The 11,921-nt window shown below is 51.7% G+C and overlaps 1 protein-coding gene across 1 annotated transcript in view; it reads left to right on the plus strand.

Annotated features, from left to right (window-relative positions):
• Positions 1-11,921, plus strand: part of CACNA1A (calcium voltage-gated channel subunit alpha1 A) — a 259,443-nt gene that overhangs the window by 147,541 nt on the left and 99,981 nt on the right. The window contains exons 12-18 of the mRNA XM_015562412.1: positions 3,140-3,273; positions 4,481-4,593; positions 4,729-4,860; positions 5,154-5,226; positions 6,931-7,048; positions 7,167-7,234; positions 11,069-11,175. Coding sequence (XP_015417898.1) covers positions 3,140-3,273; positions 4,481-4,593; positions 4,729-4,860; positions 5,154-5,226; positions 6,931-7,048; positions 7,167-7,234; positions 11,069-11,175 — 745 coding nt within the window. The remainder of the gene's footprint in view (positions 1-3,139; positions 3,274-4,480; positions 4,594-4,728; positions 4,861-5,153; positions 5,227-6,930; positions 7,049-7,166; positions 7,235-11,068; positions 11,176-11,921) is intronic.

Consider the following 11,921-nt stretch of genomic DNA (forward strand, 5'->3'; position numbering starts at 1 on the left):
AATATTTGGTTTTCAAGTATTTACTTTTTAATTAACATAAAATATTTGATACTTTTAAATGAACCATACAAATATTTTTGAGTATATCCTACGTGCTCATACAGGGAGGAGATGCAAGAGAAGTATAAAACAAGGTTTCAGAGTTGATACTTACATTTGTGAAACAAGCAGAAAGTCACCCAAGAGAAGATGGTATTTGATTGTGTTATGGGGATAATGATGTAGAAGTTCACGGAAGGGGAAAGATGAGGTTCAGCAAGAGTTATAATGGTAGACTTCTTAGAAAAAACAGAACTTATTTTGATCAATATCCAACAAATGTAGGCAAAGAAGGCTATAAGAATTATTTGAATATGAGGTGGTGAGCCCTAGCCAGTTTGGCTCAGTGGATAGAGCATTGGCCTGTGGACTGAAGGGTCCCGGGTTCAATTCTGGTCGAGGGGACAAGCCTGGGTGTTGTGCTCAATCCCATGTAGGGGACGTGCAGGAGGCAGCTGATCAGTGATTCTCTCCCATCATTGATGTTTCTATCTCTCCCTCTCCCTTTGTCTCTGAAATCAATAAAAATAGAAAATAAAAATTAAAATAAAGAGCTTTGAGGAATCAACAAGAGCAGTGGCTGGGCAGTGAGGAAGGCAGGTGGATGCCCTGGATCTGGCTGTGGCCCCTGAGTGAGGACTTAACCAAAATCATGTTGCCTTCTGACTGTCCTCCTCCTGCATATACTGGCTTGTCTGACTTAGGTCTGTGGATTCTCTGCCCTTCTGACATTGCTCAGAATTGGCCCAGACAGCCACTGGAGACCGTCGGATCTTCAGCCTAGAGAGGGCTGGGAGCCTGGTCCAGGTCACTGTCTCCTTGTAACCCTCATTGTTTCCAGTCACATTGGCTGACCCTCCCAGGACACCCCCCTAGGGGCCAGGTCTCCTTCCAAGAGCCCTGACCTAGTTCCAACCTTAGTAATTGCATTTGGTCCCCCTGGAGTCGCTTACAAATGAGGACTCTCTACTTCTAGTCTTAACCTCCTCTGATAGTCTATTTTTAATCTCCCAAATTCTCCCCACTAATCACCCTGCTCTGCCTGTCCTGGTTCAGGAAGAGCAGGTTCTGCCCTGGGCCTCTGTGTCTGTCAAGGCCCTTTAATTATCCCCAGTTGCGAAAAGTGAGGCACAGAGCAGTTAAGTGATTTTCTTAGGGTCACACAGCTAGTTCATGATGAAGTCAAGATTCGAACTCAGACTCCAAGCTGTGTGGGATAACAGATCCCTGTCCTGGCCACCAGGTGACCTTGGTCCGCAATGCCTGCCCCTACTTTGCCCTGTGACCTGAACGAGGCATCAACATATCCATTAATTGCAGGCATCTTCCATGAGAAGGCACTCTCAGTTTATGTGCCACTAAAAATGAAAACAAAACTGCTGTTTAAACTAAAACTAGGCCATGCCGGTTTTCATATACACTCCAATTCCAGAAATGTCAGAATGTGGCCAAAAAATGTATGTCTTAGAATCAGTGAAGTCTAGGAGTTTCTCTGAGTCTCAAATTCCTCATCTGCACTTGGTGGAAGAGGTTTCTTCCAGACCCACCGATGCCACGGACAATTCTCTCAGGTTCTGTGCATCACTGGCTGTCCTGTTTCCATGGTAACTGGGGAACAAGCTTCTTGGAAACTCTGGTGGTTCTTGGAATGCACCAGGTGTTCTAGACAGATTTCCCTCCCTGACATTTCAGTCCTGGAGGTGCTGGAGACCCTAAAATTCCCCTCCGACACTGGGAGCTCTCTGGAGTCCTGGAAACGAAGGGAATGTTTTGATAGGAATGAGTGGGCCGGACCTTGACAGTCAGTTCAGGCCATCTCTTCAAAGGATAATATAACAAGCATCCTTGACCTTCAAACAGCATTAGCTTTGTGACCCAAATTGAAATTCTTGGAAGTGTGAGTCCTCTATCTTCCCTTTCTGTATGCTTTCTTCCCCTCAGAAGTCCTCCTTACCTCTCTCTCCCATCCATTTGTGAATACCTGTGCCCTCCCTGCCCCGCTAACAAGCCCTCTCAGAAAAAGACCTCATGTTAGACAATTCTTTGCAAAAAAATACCCATGTGTTGTCTCTCCCAGAGGCATTTGCACTGTAATGCTTTCTCATGCAAGAACAAAAGGCTTTCAACAAAATTCTTGCTCAAGACTTTTAGACGTCAGCAAGACCGGACTTCCAGGGGGCATCCATCACAGAGGTTTTCCAAGTTGGAAGAAAAACTGTGCCTTCGATTGGTTCCCTGCGATGCTCCAACTCAATCTCTGACACAAGGGACTTACAAACAGGACACCGTTATGATTTCTGTTTCTATTTTTCCTTTGGAGCTCAGGCATATAAAAGTGGGTGCATCAGCCCTGGGTGGTGTTCTCAGTGGTTAGAGCATCGGTCCGAGCACCAAAGGGCACTGGCTTGATTCCCAGTCAAGGGCGCGTACCTGGGTTAAACATTCCACCCTGGCCCTGGTTGGGGCATGTGTGGGAGGCAACCGATGGGTGTGTCTCTCTCACATCGATGTTTCTCTCTTTCTCTCTCTCCCTTCCCCCTCCATCCTGCCCTCCCTTACACTCTCTCTAAAAATCAATGGAAAAATATAATCCTTCCATGAGCATTAACAAAGGGGGAAAAAGTGGATTAACCATAATTTTTAGATTAGGACACACTGGCATCATAGGGACGGCCATTGTTATTTTCGTTAGTTAGCCAGTTAGTTAGTTCATTCATTGATTTGTTCGTTAGTTTTTAAAATGTAGTAAGCTCCCAGGAACCCACCACTCAACGCAAAACCTAAGGTCTTGGCAATAATCTACATCCAGCCCTTCCCATTGAAACAAAGTAACAATTGAAAGATGATGACCCCTTGAAGTTTATCTTGCTCCTCTTAAGATTGGCCTGGGGTTGGTTGGGGGCGGGGAATAATTGTCACTCCTCCCCATTAACAGAGGGGAAACTGAGTTTCGTGGAAAGGAAGCCTCGAATAACCTTTAGCCAAGGCCACTAAAGACCATCCTCTCTCTCCCTTTCTGCCAGGCCAGGCAAGGGACAGGATTGGGATTAACAGGAAAGTCAGACTTGGTAACCCCCCCAACAGCACTAACCTTCTCTCTGTTTCCCCCTCGCCCTTGTAGACTATGCAGAATTCATTTTCTTAGGACTCTTTATGTCCGAAATGTTTATAAAAATGTACGGGCTTGGAACACGGCCTTATTTCCACTCTTCCTTCAACTGCTTTGACTGTGGGGTAAGTGCCCTGGTTTCCATGGAGTTTATTTCTGCGACTCTTACCCAGCATGATGCTGATAGTTGGGGACACCAGAAAGGGGGAGCAGGGTCCCCCTGGGTAGGAGAGGTTCAGCCGAGTGCAATAGGAATGCGAGGACCAGCTCAAACATTGGATGCAGGCACCCAGCGCTGTCAGCCACTGCCTGTGGGAGAGCCAATATGTGGACCCTCTTTGGAAAGTGGGGGTGACCTGGCCAGGGCTAGGGATTCACCCTCGAAGAACTCGTGCCCAGGAGACACATACAAGAATGATCTGAGCAGCCTTGCTTACAGTAGTCCCGAACCAAATGACCCAGATATCTCTTTGCAGTAGAATAGATAGGTGGCGGCGTAGCCACATAATGGAATTCTCTGCAGCAATGAAAGGCCGCCCACCACACCTGCACCCATCGGCTTTACGATACTGCACAAAAGGAGGCAGACCGTGACAAACGCAGACCATACCGCGTGTGCTGTTCTGCTCATCAGAGTTCAGGTGGACAAAACTAAGCTGTATTGGTTAACGGTGATACTCGAATACTTTAAAAAGGCAAGACCTCAGAAACGTTACAATGAGCAAAATAACGATAAGCTGGACACAGAAGATCACGTATGGCATCATGCCATCTGCATGAAATGTGCAGAAGCGGCAAATCCACAGACAGGAAGCAGATCAGTGGCTGCCAGGGGCTGGGGGAGGGGATGGAGAGTGACTGCACGTAGGGACATGGTCTGCTTTGAGGGTGACAGAAATATTCTGGAACTAGATAGAGATGATGATCATACAACATTGCAAATGAATGTTGCCACTGAATTGTGCCCTTAAAATGGTTAATTTTATGTGCTGTGAATTTCACCTCAACCTTTTTTAAATCTAGGAAATAGTTGCTACAGAATTCAGGACAGTGGTTAAGTCCGAGGGGTCCCCAGAGGCTCCCAGGGTGCTGACATGTCCTGTTTCTTACACGGGCGGTAGCTACATGGGCACTCACTCTGTAATTACGTGTTTCTGGAATTCTGTGCTCACACCAGCTCTTAATAAATAGAAACAGAGAAGGGACGAGAGGTGTCTGAGCGTCGCACCCTGCTGGCGTTTGAAGGTGGGAGATGGGGTGCGTTCCTGCATGGTTCGGGCCCAGGCTGTCTTTGCAAGGACTCTGGGCACCAGAGCCGATCCTGTGTCCTAGGTTATCATCGGGAGCATCTTTGAGGTCATCTGGGCCGTCATAAAACCTGGTACATCCTTTGGAATCAGCGTGTTGCGAGCCCTCAGGTTATTGCGTATTTTCAAAGTCACAAAGTAAGTCTTTGGGGGGCGGATGGGCATTGGGGCCAGGAGGGACGGGGCACCTCCAGCATGTTGGGAAGGTGGGCTCAGCGGCCACCACCCAGGCCCAGCCTAACGCCTACCCCCACCCCCGGCCTCTGTTGGCAGGTACTGGGCGTCTCTCAGGAATCTGGTCGTCTCTCTTCTCAACTCCATGAAATCCATCATCAGCCTGTTGTTCCTCCTTTTCCTGTTTATCGTCGTCTTTGCCCTTTTAGGAATGCAGCTCTTTGGCGGCCAGTAAGTGCTCGACAACTTCTCCGACTTCTGCTTCTCTGGGGTCTGACCCAGGGACCCCTTCAGCCCCCACACGCCAAACTCAGTGCCTGCAGAGAACGTCCTCACGCCGACTGCCCTTCTCGTGGCCCGGGCGCCCTGTGCACGCACCCAGACAGGCAGGGCCCTGGGTACCACTCAGATGTCCTTCTGGGGGACGGAGACGTGAAGATGTTGCCCTGGAAACAAGATGCTAAACTACGCCCTCACAACACCTGGGGCAGGGCCAACGGGAAATGTCTGCGTTTCCCCCACAGGTTTAATTTCGATGAAGGGACTCCTCCTACCAACTTCGACACTTTTCCAGCAGCAATAATGACGGTGTTTCAGGTACAACCCTAACCCAGCCCCGCGCCATGCAGGGCCACAGGAAAGCACCAGAACCCAGAGCAGAGGGAGGAGGAACGTGGGCAGGAGCCTTTATTGGGGTTTCCCCAGGAAGGAGTGGAGGCAGATGAGTCGGTTGAGGATTGGCTCATTGGAATAATTTCAGCGGGCTCTGGGGCGTAGATGCTGACCAGTGGCCTGGTACCTGGCCCTGGAGTGACTCGTGCAGAGAATGCTGGCCTGGGGGGTACGAGCCTGATGGGGGAGGTGGTGGAAGTGTGGGCCCTGGTTTGTATTTGAAAAGTATGTTTGGGGGCCAGTTGTTCACTATCCCTAGGAGTTAGCCAGCCTGACTCCCTCCAGGGTCAGCAAGGCCCAGATGTCAAAGCATCAGAATACAGAAAAGACATACCCACCCTCTCCCAGAACTGCAAGACACCCCTCCCCTATTCCAGAGCAGAGACACTGACCCTGGGCGGTCTCCCCAAACCGGCGTCTGTGCCCCTGTGGGCGCATGATCTGAAGATTAGGACAGCCCCTCTGGGACCTCCGGAGCCTTTCCCGTGGGCTCTGTCTCTTTGGAGGACAGTCGGTTATGGAAAGTGGGACTTCGCTCCCCCCTTCTGGGAGAGTGGCTTCTAAATAAGACCCTGAGATGGGGGTTGGAAAGAGGACCCCATGTTGCAGAGTTCTGACCCCTCACATTAATGATTCAATCGTAGTCACCACCACCCACAGGCCCTCAGCACAGGGTCTGGCCCAGGAGCAGCTCTGGCCCCCGTGCCACTTGGAAAGTATCTGGAAACAGTTTGGGTTGTAACCCCAAATGGGGGAGTGGGTGTAACTGGCACCTGGTGGGAGGAGGCCAGGGCTGCTGCTCAACACCCACAGCACAGGGTGCCCCACCCCCGAGAACGGCCGGTCCCAAAGGCCACAGTGCCAAGGCCGAGAAGCCCTGCGTGGTGAACAGGTTCTCGTGTCTGGAGTTCTTTCACATTTACTTGATCCTCGTGGAAATATCATGAAGGAGGCGAGTGGCATTGTTTTAACAAGGACATGGACACCACCTACCTTCCTCTCAGTCACTCCGTAAGCATCAGCCCAGTTTCTGTTGCCAACACCTGCTGGAGAGCCTGCTCCGGCCACCAGCACCCGCCCGCCCAGGCACAGCAGCCAGAGGACTAGTGAAGATGTTACGTAACAGAAACTAATTTCTCACACTCCTGGAGTCTAAAAGTCATGGTCAGGGTGTCCACAGGGGTGGTTCCCGGTGAGGACCCTTTTCCTGGCCAGCAGGCGGGTCTTCTCGATGTGTCCTCACATGTGGGGAGAGAGAGAGCGAGACAGAGAGAATGCCCAAGCTCTGCAGTGTCTCTTCTTACAAAGGCACTAACCTCATCATGAGGGCCCCACCCTCATGGCCTCATTAACCTTGATGACCTACCTTTTCCAAATACCATCTCATGAAGGCTTAGAGCTTCAACGTATTAATTTAGGGGACACGGCTCGGTCCCTATCAGACCCCCTTATTACCTCAGGGAAGACAGAGTTACAGAGGTTGGTGACTTCCCCAGGGTCCCCTCCTCCTAGAAGCTGGGCTGAGAGCCCTTCACTGCAGAGACAGGCAGGTTTGGGCCCCACAGCTGCGTCTCCGAGGGGCCCGTGGCTGAGAGGGGGGTTGGCTGTGTGTTCCTCCCTCCCTTTCAGATCCTGACAGGCGAGGACTGGAACGAGGTCATGTACGATGGCATCAAATCTCAGGGCGGTGTGCAAGGCGGCATGGTGTTCTCCATCTACTTCATCGTGCTGACACTCTTCGGGAACTGTATCCTCCATGGGGGCGCGTGGGGACACGCCTGGACGGGGGCGCGAGGGAGGGGACGGGGAGACCCCGATGCCCAGGGTCCTAGCAGCGTTGCTTTCCCTGACTCTGGCGTCCGCAGACACCCTCCTGAATGTGTTCTTGGCCATCGCGGTGGATAATTTGGCCAACGCCCAGGAGCTCACCAAGGTGCCGTTGGTGGGAGAATGTTTCTCTGGCAAAGTTACCACCCGTTCGTGACAGCTCAGGACCGTGCTGGGCATGTGGGGACGGGGACAGGGTCAGAGCTTTTGCCCTGGCGGCACCGTGCCAGGGAGAAGGCACCTCCTCCCCTCTCAAGCAGACGGTCCCTAGTTAAGTGGATTCTACAGCGAAGGAGGTGGGAGGGGGTGAGGCACTGGGTTACAGGAAACAGATGGCAAACTCCACCGAGTGCCCGTGGACAGGCAGCGGGCAGTGTCAGAGGGCCTCCAAGGGATGATGCAGCCCCAGGCTCGAGGGCACTCACTCTAGACCTGAAAGGACAGGCCAGATGGAGAATAACCCGCACAGGGTCTTGGGGCTTGATGTCCATCCCCGTGAGCTTGGGAGCTGGCCGGACCTCACCGCTGACTGGTAGCAATAAAGGATTCTGGCCCTGGATGATGTGGCTCAGTTGGTTGGGCGTTGTCTCGGGCCCTAACAGGTTACTGGTTGATTCCTGGTCCAGGCACATGCCCAGGTGGCAGGTTTAATCCCCAGCAGGGGGCACGCAGGAGGCAACCAATCGCTCTTTTTCTCTCTGATAGTCACGGTGCCAGGCATTGCTGTTACCGCCTTTTTGCAGAAGGAGAAACTGAGGCTCAGAAAGACAAAGTCCCCAGCCCCAGCTGGCATGAAAAGAGCTCCTACTGTTCATGGCACCACCCTGTGCGTGTCAGGTGCTCGGCACAGTTCTTGGTACAATCAAGTGCTCCATATAGGAGCCTCTGGCAGTCACTGGGCAGGAGCCAGGCCCTGGGCCTCGAGCTCTCATTGTATAGACCCAGTAAGGGAAGGTTGGGATTCGAACCCGGACCTGGCAAGCTCCAGAACCCACGTTCTTGATTCACATGCCCTGCTCCTTTCATCTGAGTCCAGCTGGGCAGGTAATGATAAAAGTAATAACCACAGAAAGATCTAATGGCCCTTTAATGCTGAGCACCAGCCAACGTAACAGATGGGGAGTGACTGTTCTCCCCATTTCACAGATGAGGAAAGTGAGACCCAGAAAGGCTAAGGGGCATTGCCACATCGTGAGGAACTGAGCAAGTAGAGAAGTGACCCCTCAAAGAGCAGAAGACAGGAGGTCAAAAGAGAATTTGGGAGGTTGGGGTGAGAGCCTTCCAGGTGAGGAGAAGCCCGGGTTTATTCGTGGTCAGCGATAATGAACCATCTGGGCAGCACCTGGTGCCGGGTGCCCCCTTTGGGGCCCACCTCACACAGGCCAGAGGAAGCAACGTTGCTCTCAGTGACACCGCTCACACCCCTGGGAATGCCCACAGCAGGGCCTCGGGGATGGCTGTGCACTGCGCGAGGTAAGCTGAGTGCCTTCTGGCAGTTTGAGAGAGGGCGAGCCAGGAACAAAGGCTTTTAGGAGCTACAGCGCCCACCCTAACTTCTCACCAGCAGCCCCGTCATGTGGAGAGAACTTGTGCAGAGCCTTCCTCCCTGCCCAGGAGGGCCAGGCCTGGGCGTCCCACGGCTTTGTGGCCCCAGAGCCTCGAGGTGTTCAGGATGTGTTCATGGAACGGAACCGAGCTGAGCAGACGTTGCCAACCCTCCATCTGCTGAGCCTGGCAGGAGGGAGAGAGAGTTTCCCAGGCCCGGCTCCGACTGGGGGGGAGCTGGGGGGGGGGGGCGGAAGTCTCCCCCCCCCGAAACACACGGCCATGGGCCTGGCCACCGTGGAGCCGGCTGGCATGGCTGCTCTGGGGACCGATCCAGCCGTGAGCTCATCCAAGTCATTGCGGAGAGGGGACGCCAGGAGGGGGGCAGAGGGGAGAGAGAAAGGCAAGCTCCTCGCCTGTGAGGTGCGGCCATTCTCCTCCAGACCCACATTCTTCATTTATTCCATAAGCATATCTTAGCATTTAACATGTGGCCGGCACCCCACAAGCCCTTGATGTGTTTTTAGCTCATTTAATCTGCACAGAAACCCCGGGAGGCACCTTCTCACCTCCCCACTTTACGGCTTTTGTCACTCATTCAGAAGCATTTATTGAGAACCTGTGAGCAAGGCCTGGTCCAGGAACCAGGGACACAGCCATAAACAAAATACACAGAAATCCCTGCCCTCGCGGCGCTGATATTTGAGTGAGAGAGACGGACAAGGAATAAAATTGTCAGATGGCGCTAAGTGCCAAGGAAAAAAGTGAAGTAGAGAAAGAGAGAGCTGAAATTTTGAATGAGGATGATGAGGCCTGGAGAGGTTAAGTGACTTGCCCAAGGTCACGCAGCAATAAGTAGTGGAACTGGGATGTGAGTCCAAGTAGGTCTAGAATGTGTGCTCATGACCACACGCACTGGTGCTTAAACAAGAGCGTGTCTCATACTCACCTGGGAGCTTATTGAGGATGTAGGTTCAAGACCCAGCCCAGGTGCTTGGGGGGCCTGGGAAACTGTATTTGCAGTGTTTCTGAGGTAGGTGGTCCACGGTCCTGGCTCTGAGAAACGCTGGGTGTGGTGCCAGGAGGCAGGAGGCCTTGTGAGAGCTGGGGGCCTGGCTGGGTCCCTCCTCTGTGTTGTCACTGACACAGTGTCCTGACCTGACCATTTCTGAGGTGGTAAGATTGCTTCTTGCCCCAGGGATCACATGACTTTTCCTATTGGGTTCATCTCTGGCCATTTCTTTCCTGTTGCTTTTTCTTTGTTGGCTTTTCAGTTTTACTAGTGAGGCCCTGCATGAAGGCTGAAGAAGGATTTAAGGCCCCAAAACATCTTTTTCTTATGTATTTTTAAAACATCTTCCCAGCCCTAGCAGGTTTGGCTCAGTGGATAGAGCGTCGGCCTGCAGACTGAAAGGTCCCAGGTTTGATTCCGGTTAAGGGCATGTACCTTGGTTGCAGGCACATCCCCAGTAGGGAGATGTGCAGGAGGCAGCTGATCGATGTTTCTCTGTCATCGATGTTTCTAACTCTCTATCCCTCTCCTTTCCTCTCTGTAAAAAATCAATAAAATATATTTTAAAAAATCTTCCCCCAGCCCTAGCAGGTTTGGCTCAGTGGATAGGGCATCGGCCTGTGGACTGAAGGGTCCCGGGTTCAATTCTGGTCCAGGGCATGTACTTGGTGGCAGGCTCCTCCCCAGCCCAGGCCCTGGTCAGGGCGTGTACAAGAGGCACCCAATCAATGTGTTTCTCTCACATCGATATTTCTCTGTCTTTCCCTCTCTCTTTCATTCTCTAAAAATCAATGGAAAATATCTTTGGGTGAAGATTTTAAAAAAATGAAAACAATCTTCCCCCATTCTCCTCCTTTTTGAACCTGACCGGCTGAGCATATAAGCTGCTCCCCTGATTTCCCTCCGGAGGCTGTTGGCAGTGTATGCGACGGGCCCTGGGATGCCAGCTTTTTCTGCACGTGGGGACTAGTCAGTGTTGTTATGTGTATTTCCAGTCTCAGTTCAGGAAGCTTAAGTGGCCTGAAAATTAGAGTGAGATTAAAATCTTTGCATCAATTTCCGGCTCCTTGAGACGGTGCAGAAAAATCTCCACTGTGAAAGGGGAGGGAATCTTTTTCTTTCTTTTTCTTCCCTTCTGGCTGTGTGCTAACATAGGGTTAATAATGGCTAGGTATCTGGCGTGCACCTACAGGGGACAGCAGTACACTTAACCGGCACTAGGCATCCGTTCCTATTGTCAGGCCTTGGCTCTGATTGGTGGGAACCAAGGCCAAGCCTGTTTGTAAATATTTCCAAAGTTGCCCGTGATTAGCAATAGGGTCGGAGAGGAGGCCCCGAGGCCCCGTTCGTGTTTTGTAAACAGGGATCCCGTGTGCCTTTTAGGATGAACAAGAAGAAGAAGAGGCAGCCAACCAGAAACTCGCCCTCCAGAAAGCCAAGGAGGTGGCAGAAGTGAGTCCTCTGTCCGCGGCCAACTTGTCCATAGCTATGTAAGTGCCCCCAGCTCTGGCTGGCATGCTCTCCAGGCTCCTCGGCCTCTGCACCCTCCCAGTCAAGGGTTTGGGGGCAGGAATCGGTCCTTGACAGGGTGGAGCTTTAGGAAGAGGTATTTCTGCCCTCCCACTCATTTTTGCACAATATGTATTAATTAGAGGCCTGGTGCACAAAATTCAGGCATTGGAGGAGGGGGGTCCCTCAGCCCAGATGTGAGAGGGTGCAGGCCAGGTGAGGGACCCCACTGGCGCATGATCAGGGCTGGAGAGGGACGGGAGGTTGGCCAGCTGGGGAGGGTCCACGGGAGGGATCCAGGGCGTGTCCAACCCATCTCACTCAGTCCCAATCGGCCGGACCTCAGCAGCAAGCTAACCTACCGATCAAAGCGTCTGCCCCTGGTGGTCAGTGCACATTATAGCGAGCAGTTGAGTGGCCTTAGCATATCATTAGCATATTACGCTTTGATTGGTTGAATGGGCAACTGGACACTTAGCATATTAGGCTTTTATTATATACGATAAGCACCTACTTACTATGTGCCAGGAACTGTTCTAGCTGCCGGAGATAGAGCATTAACAAGGCATTAACTGTATAGCGAGTGCTAGGAGTGGAGAAAGTTGGGATTTTTATTTTATTTTATTTTAATTTTTATCTCTAATATATTTTATTGATTTTTTACAGAGAGGAAGGGAGAGGGATAGAAAGTTAGAAACATCGATGAGAGAGAAACATCAATCAGCTG

This window comes from Myotis davidii, unplaced genomic scaffold (genome assembly GCF_000327345.1).
Source record: "Myotis davidii unplaced genomic scaffold, ASM32734v1 scaffold1238, whole genome shotgun sequence".
In the NCBI taxonomy this organism is placed as follows: Eukaryota; Metazoa; Chordata; class Mammalia; order Chiroptera; family Vespertilionidae; genus Myotis; species Myotis davidii.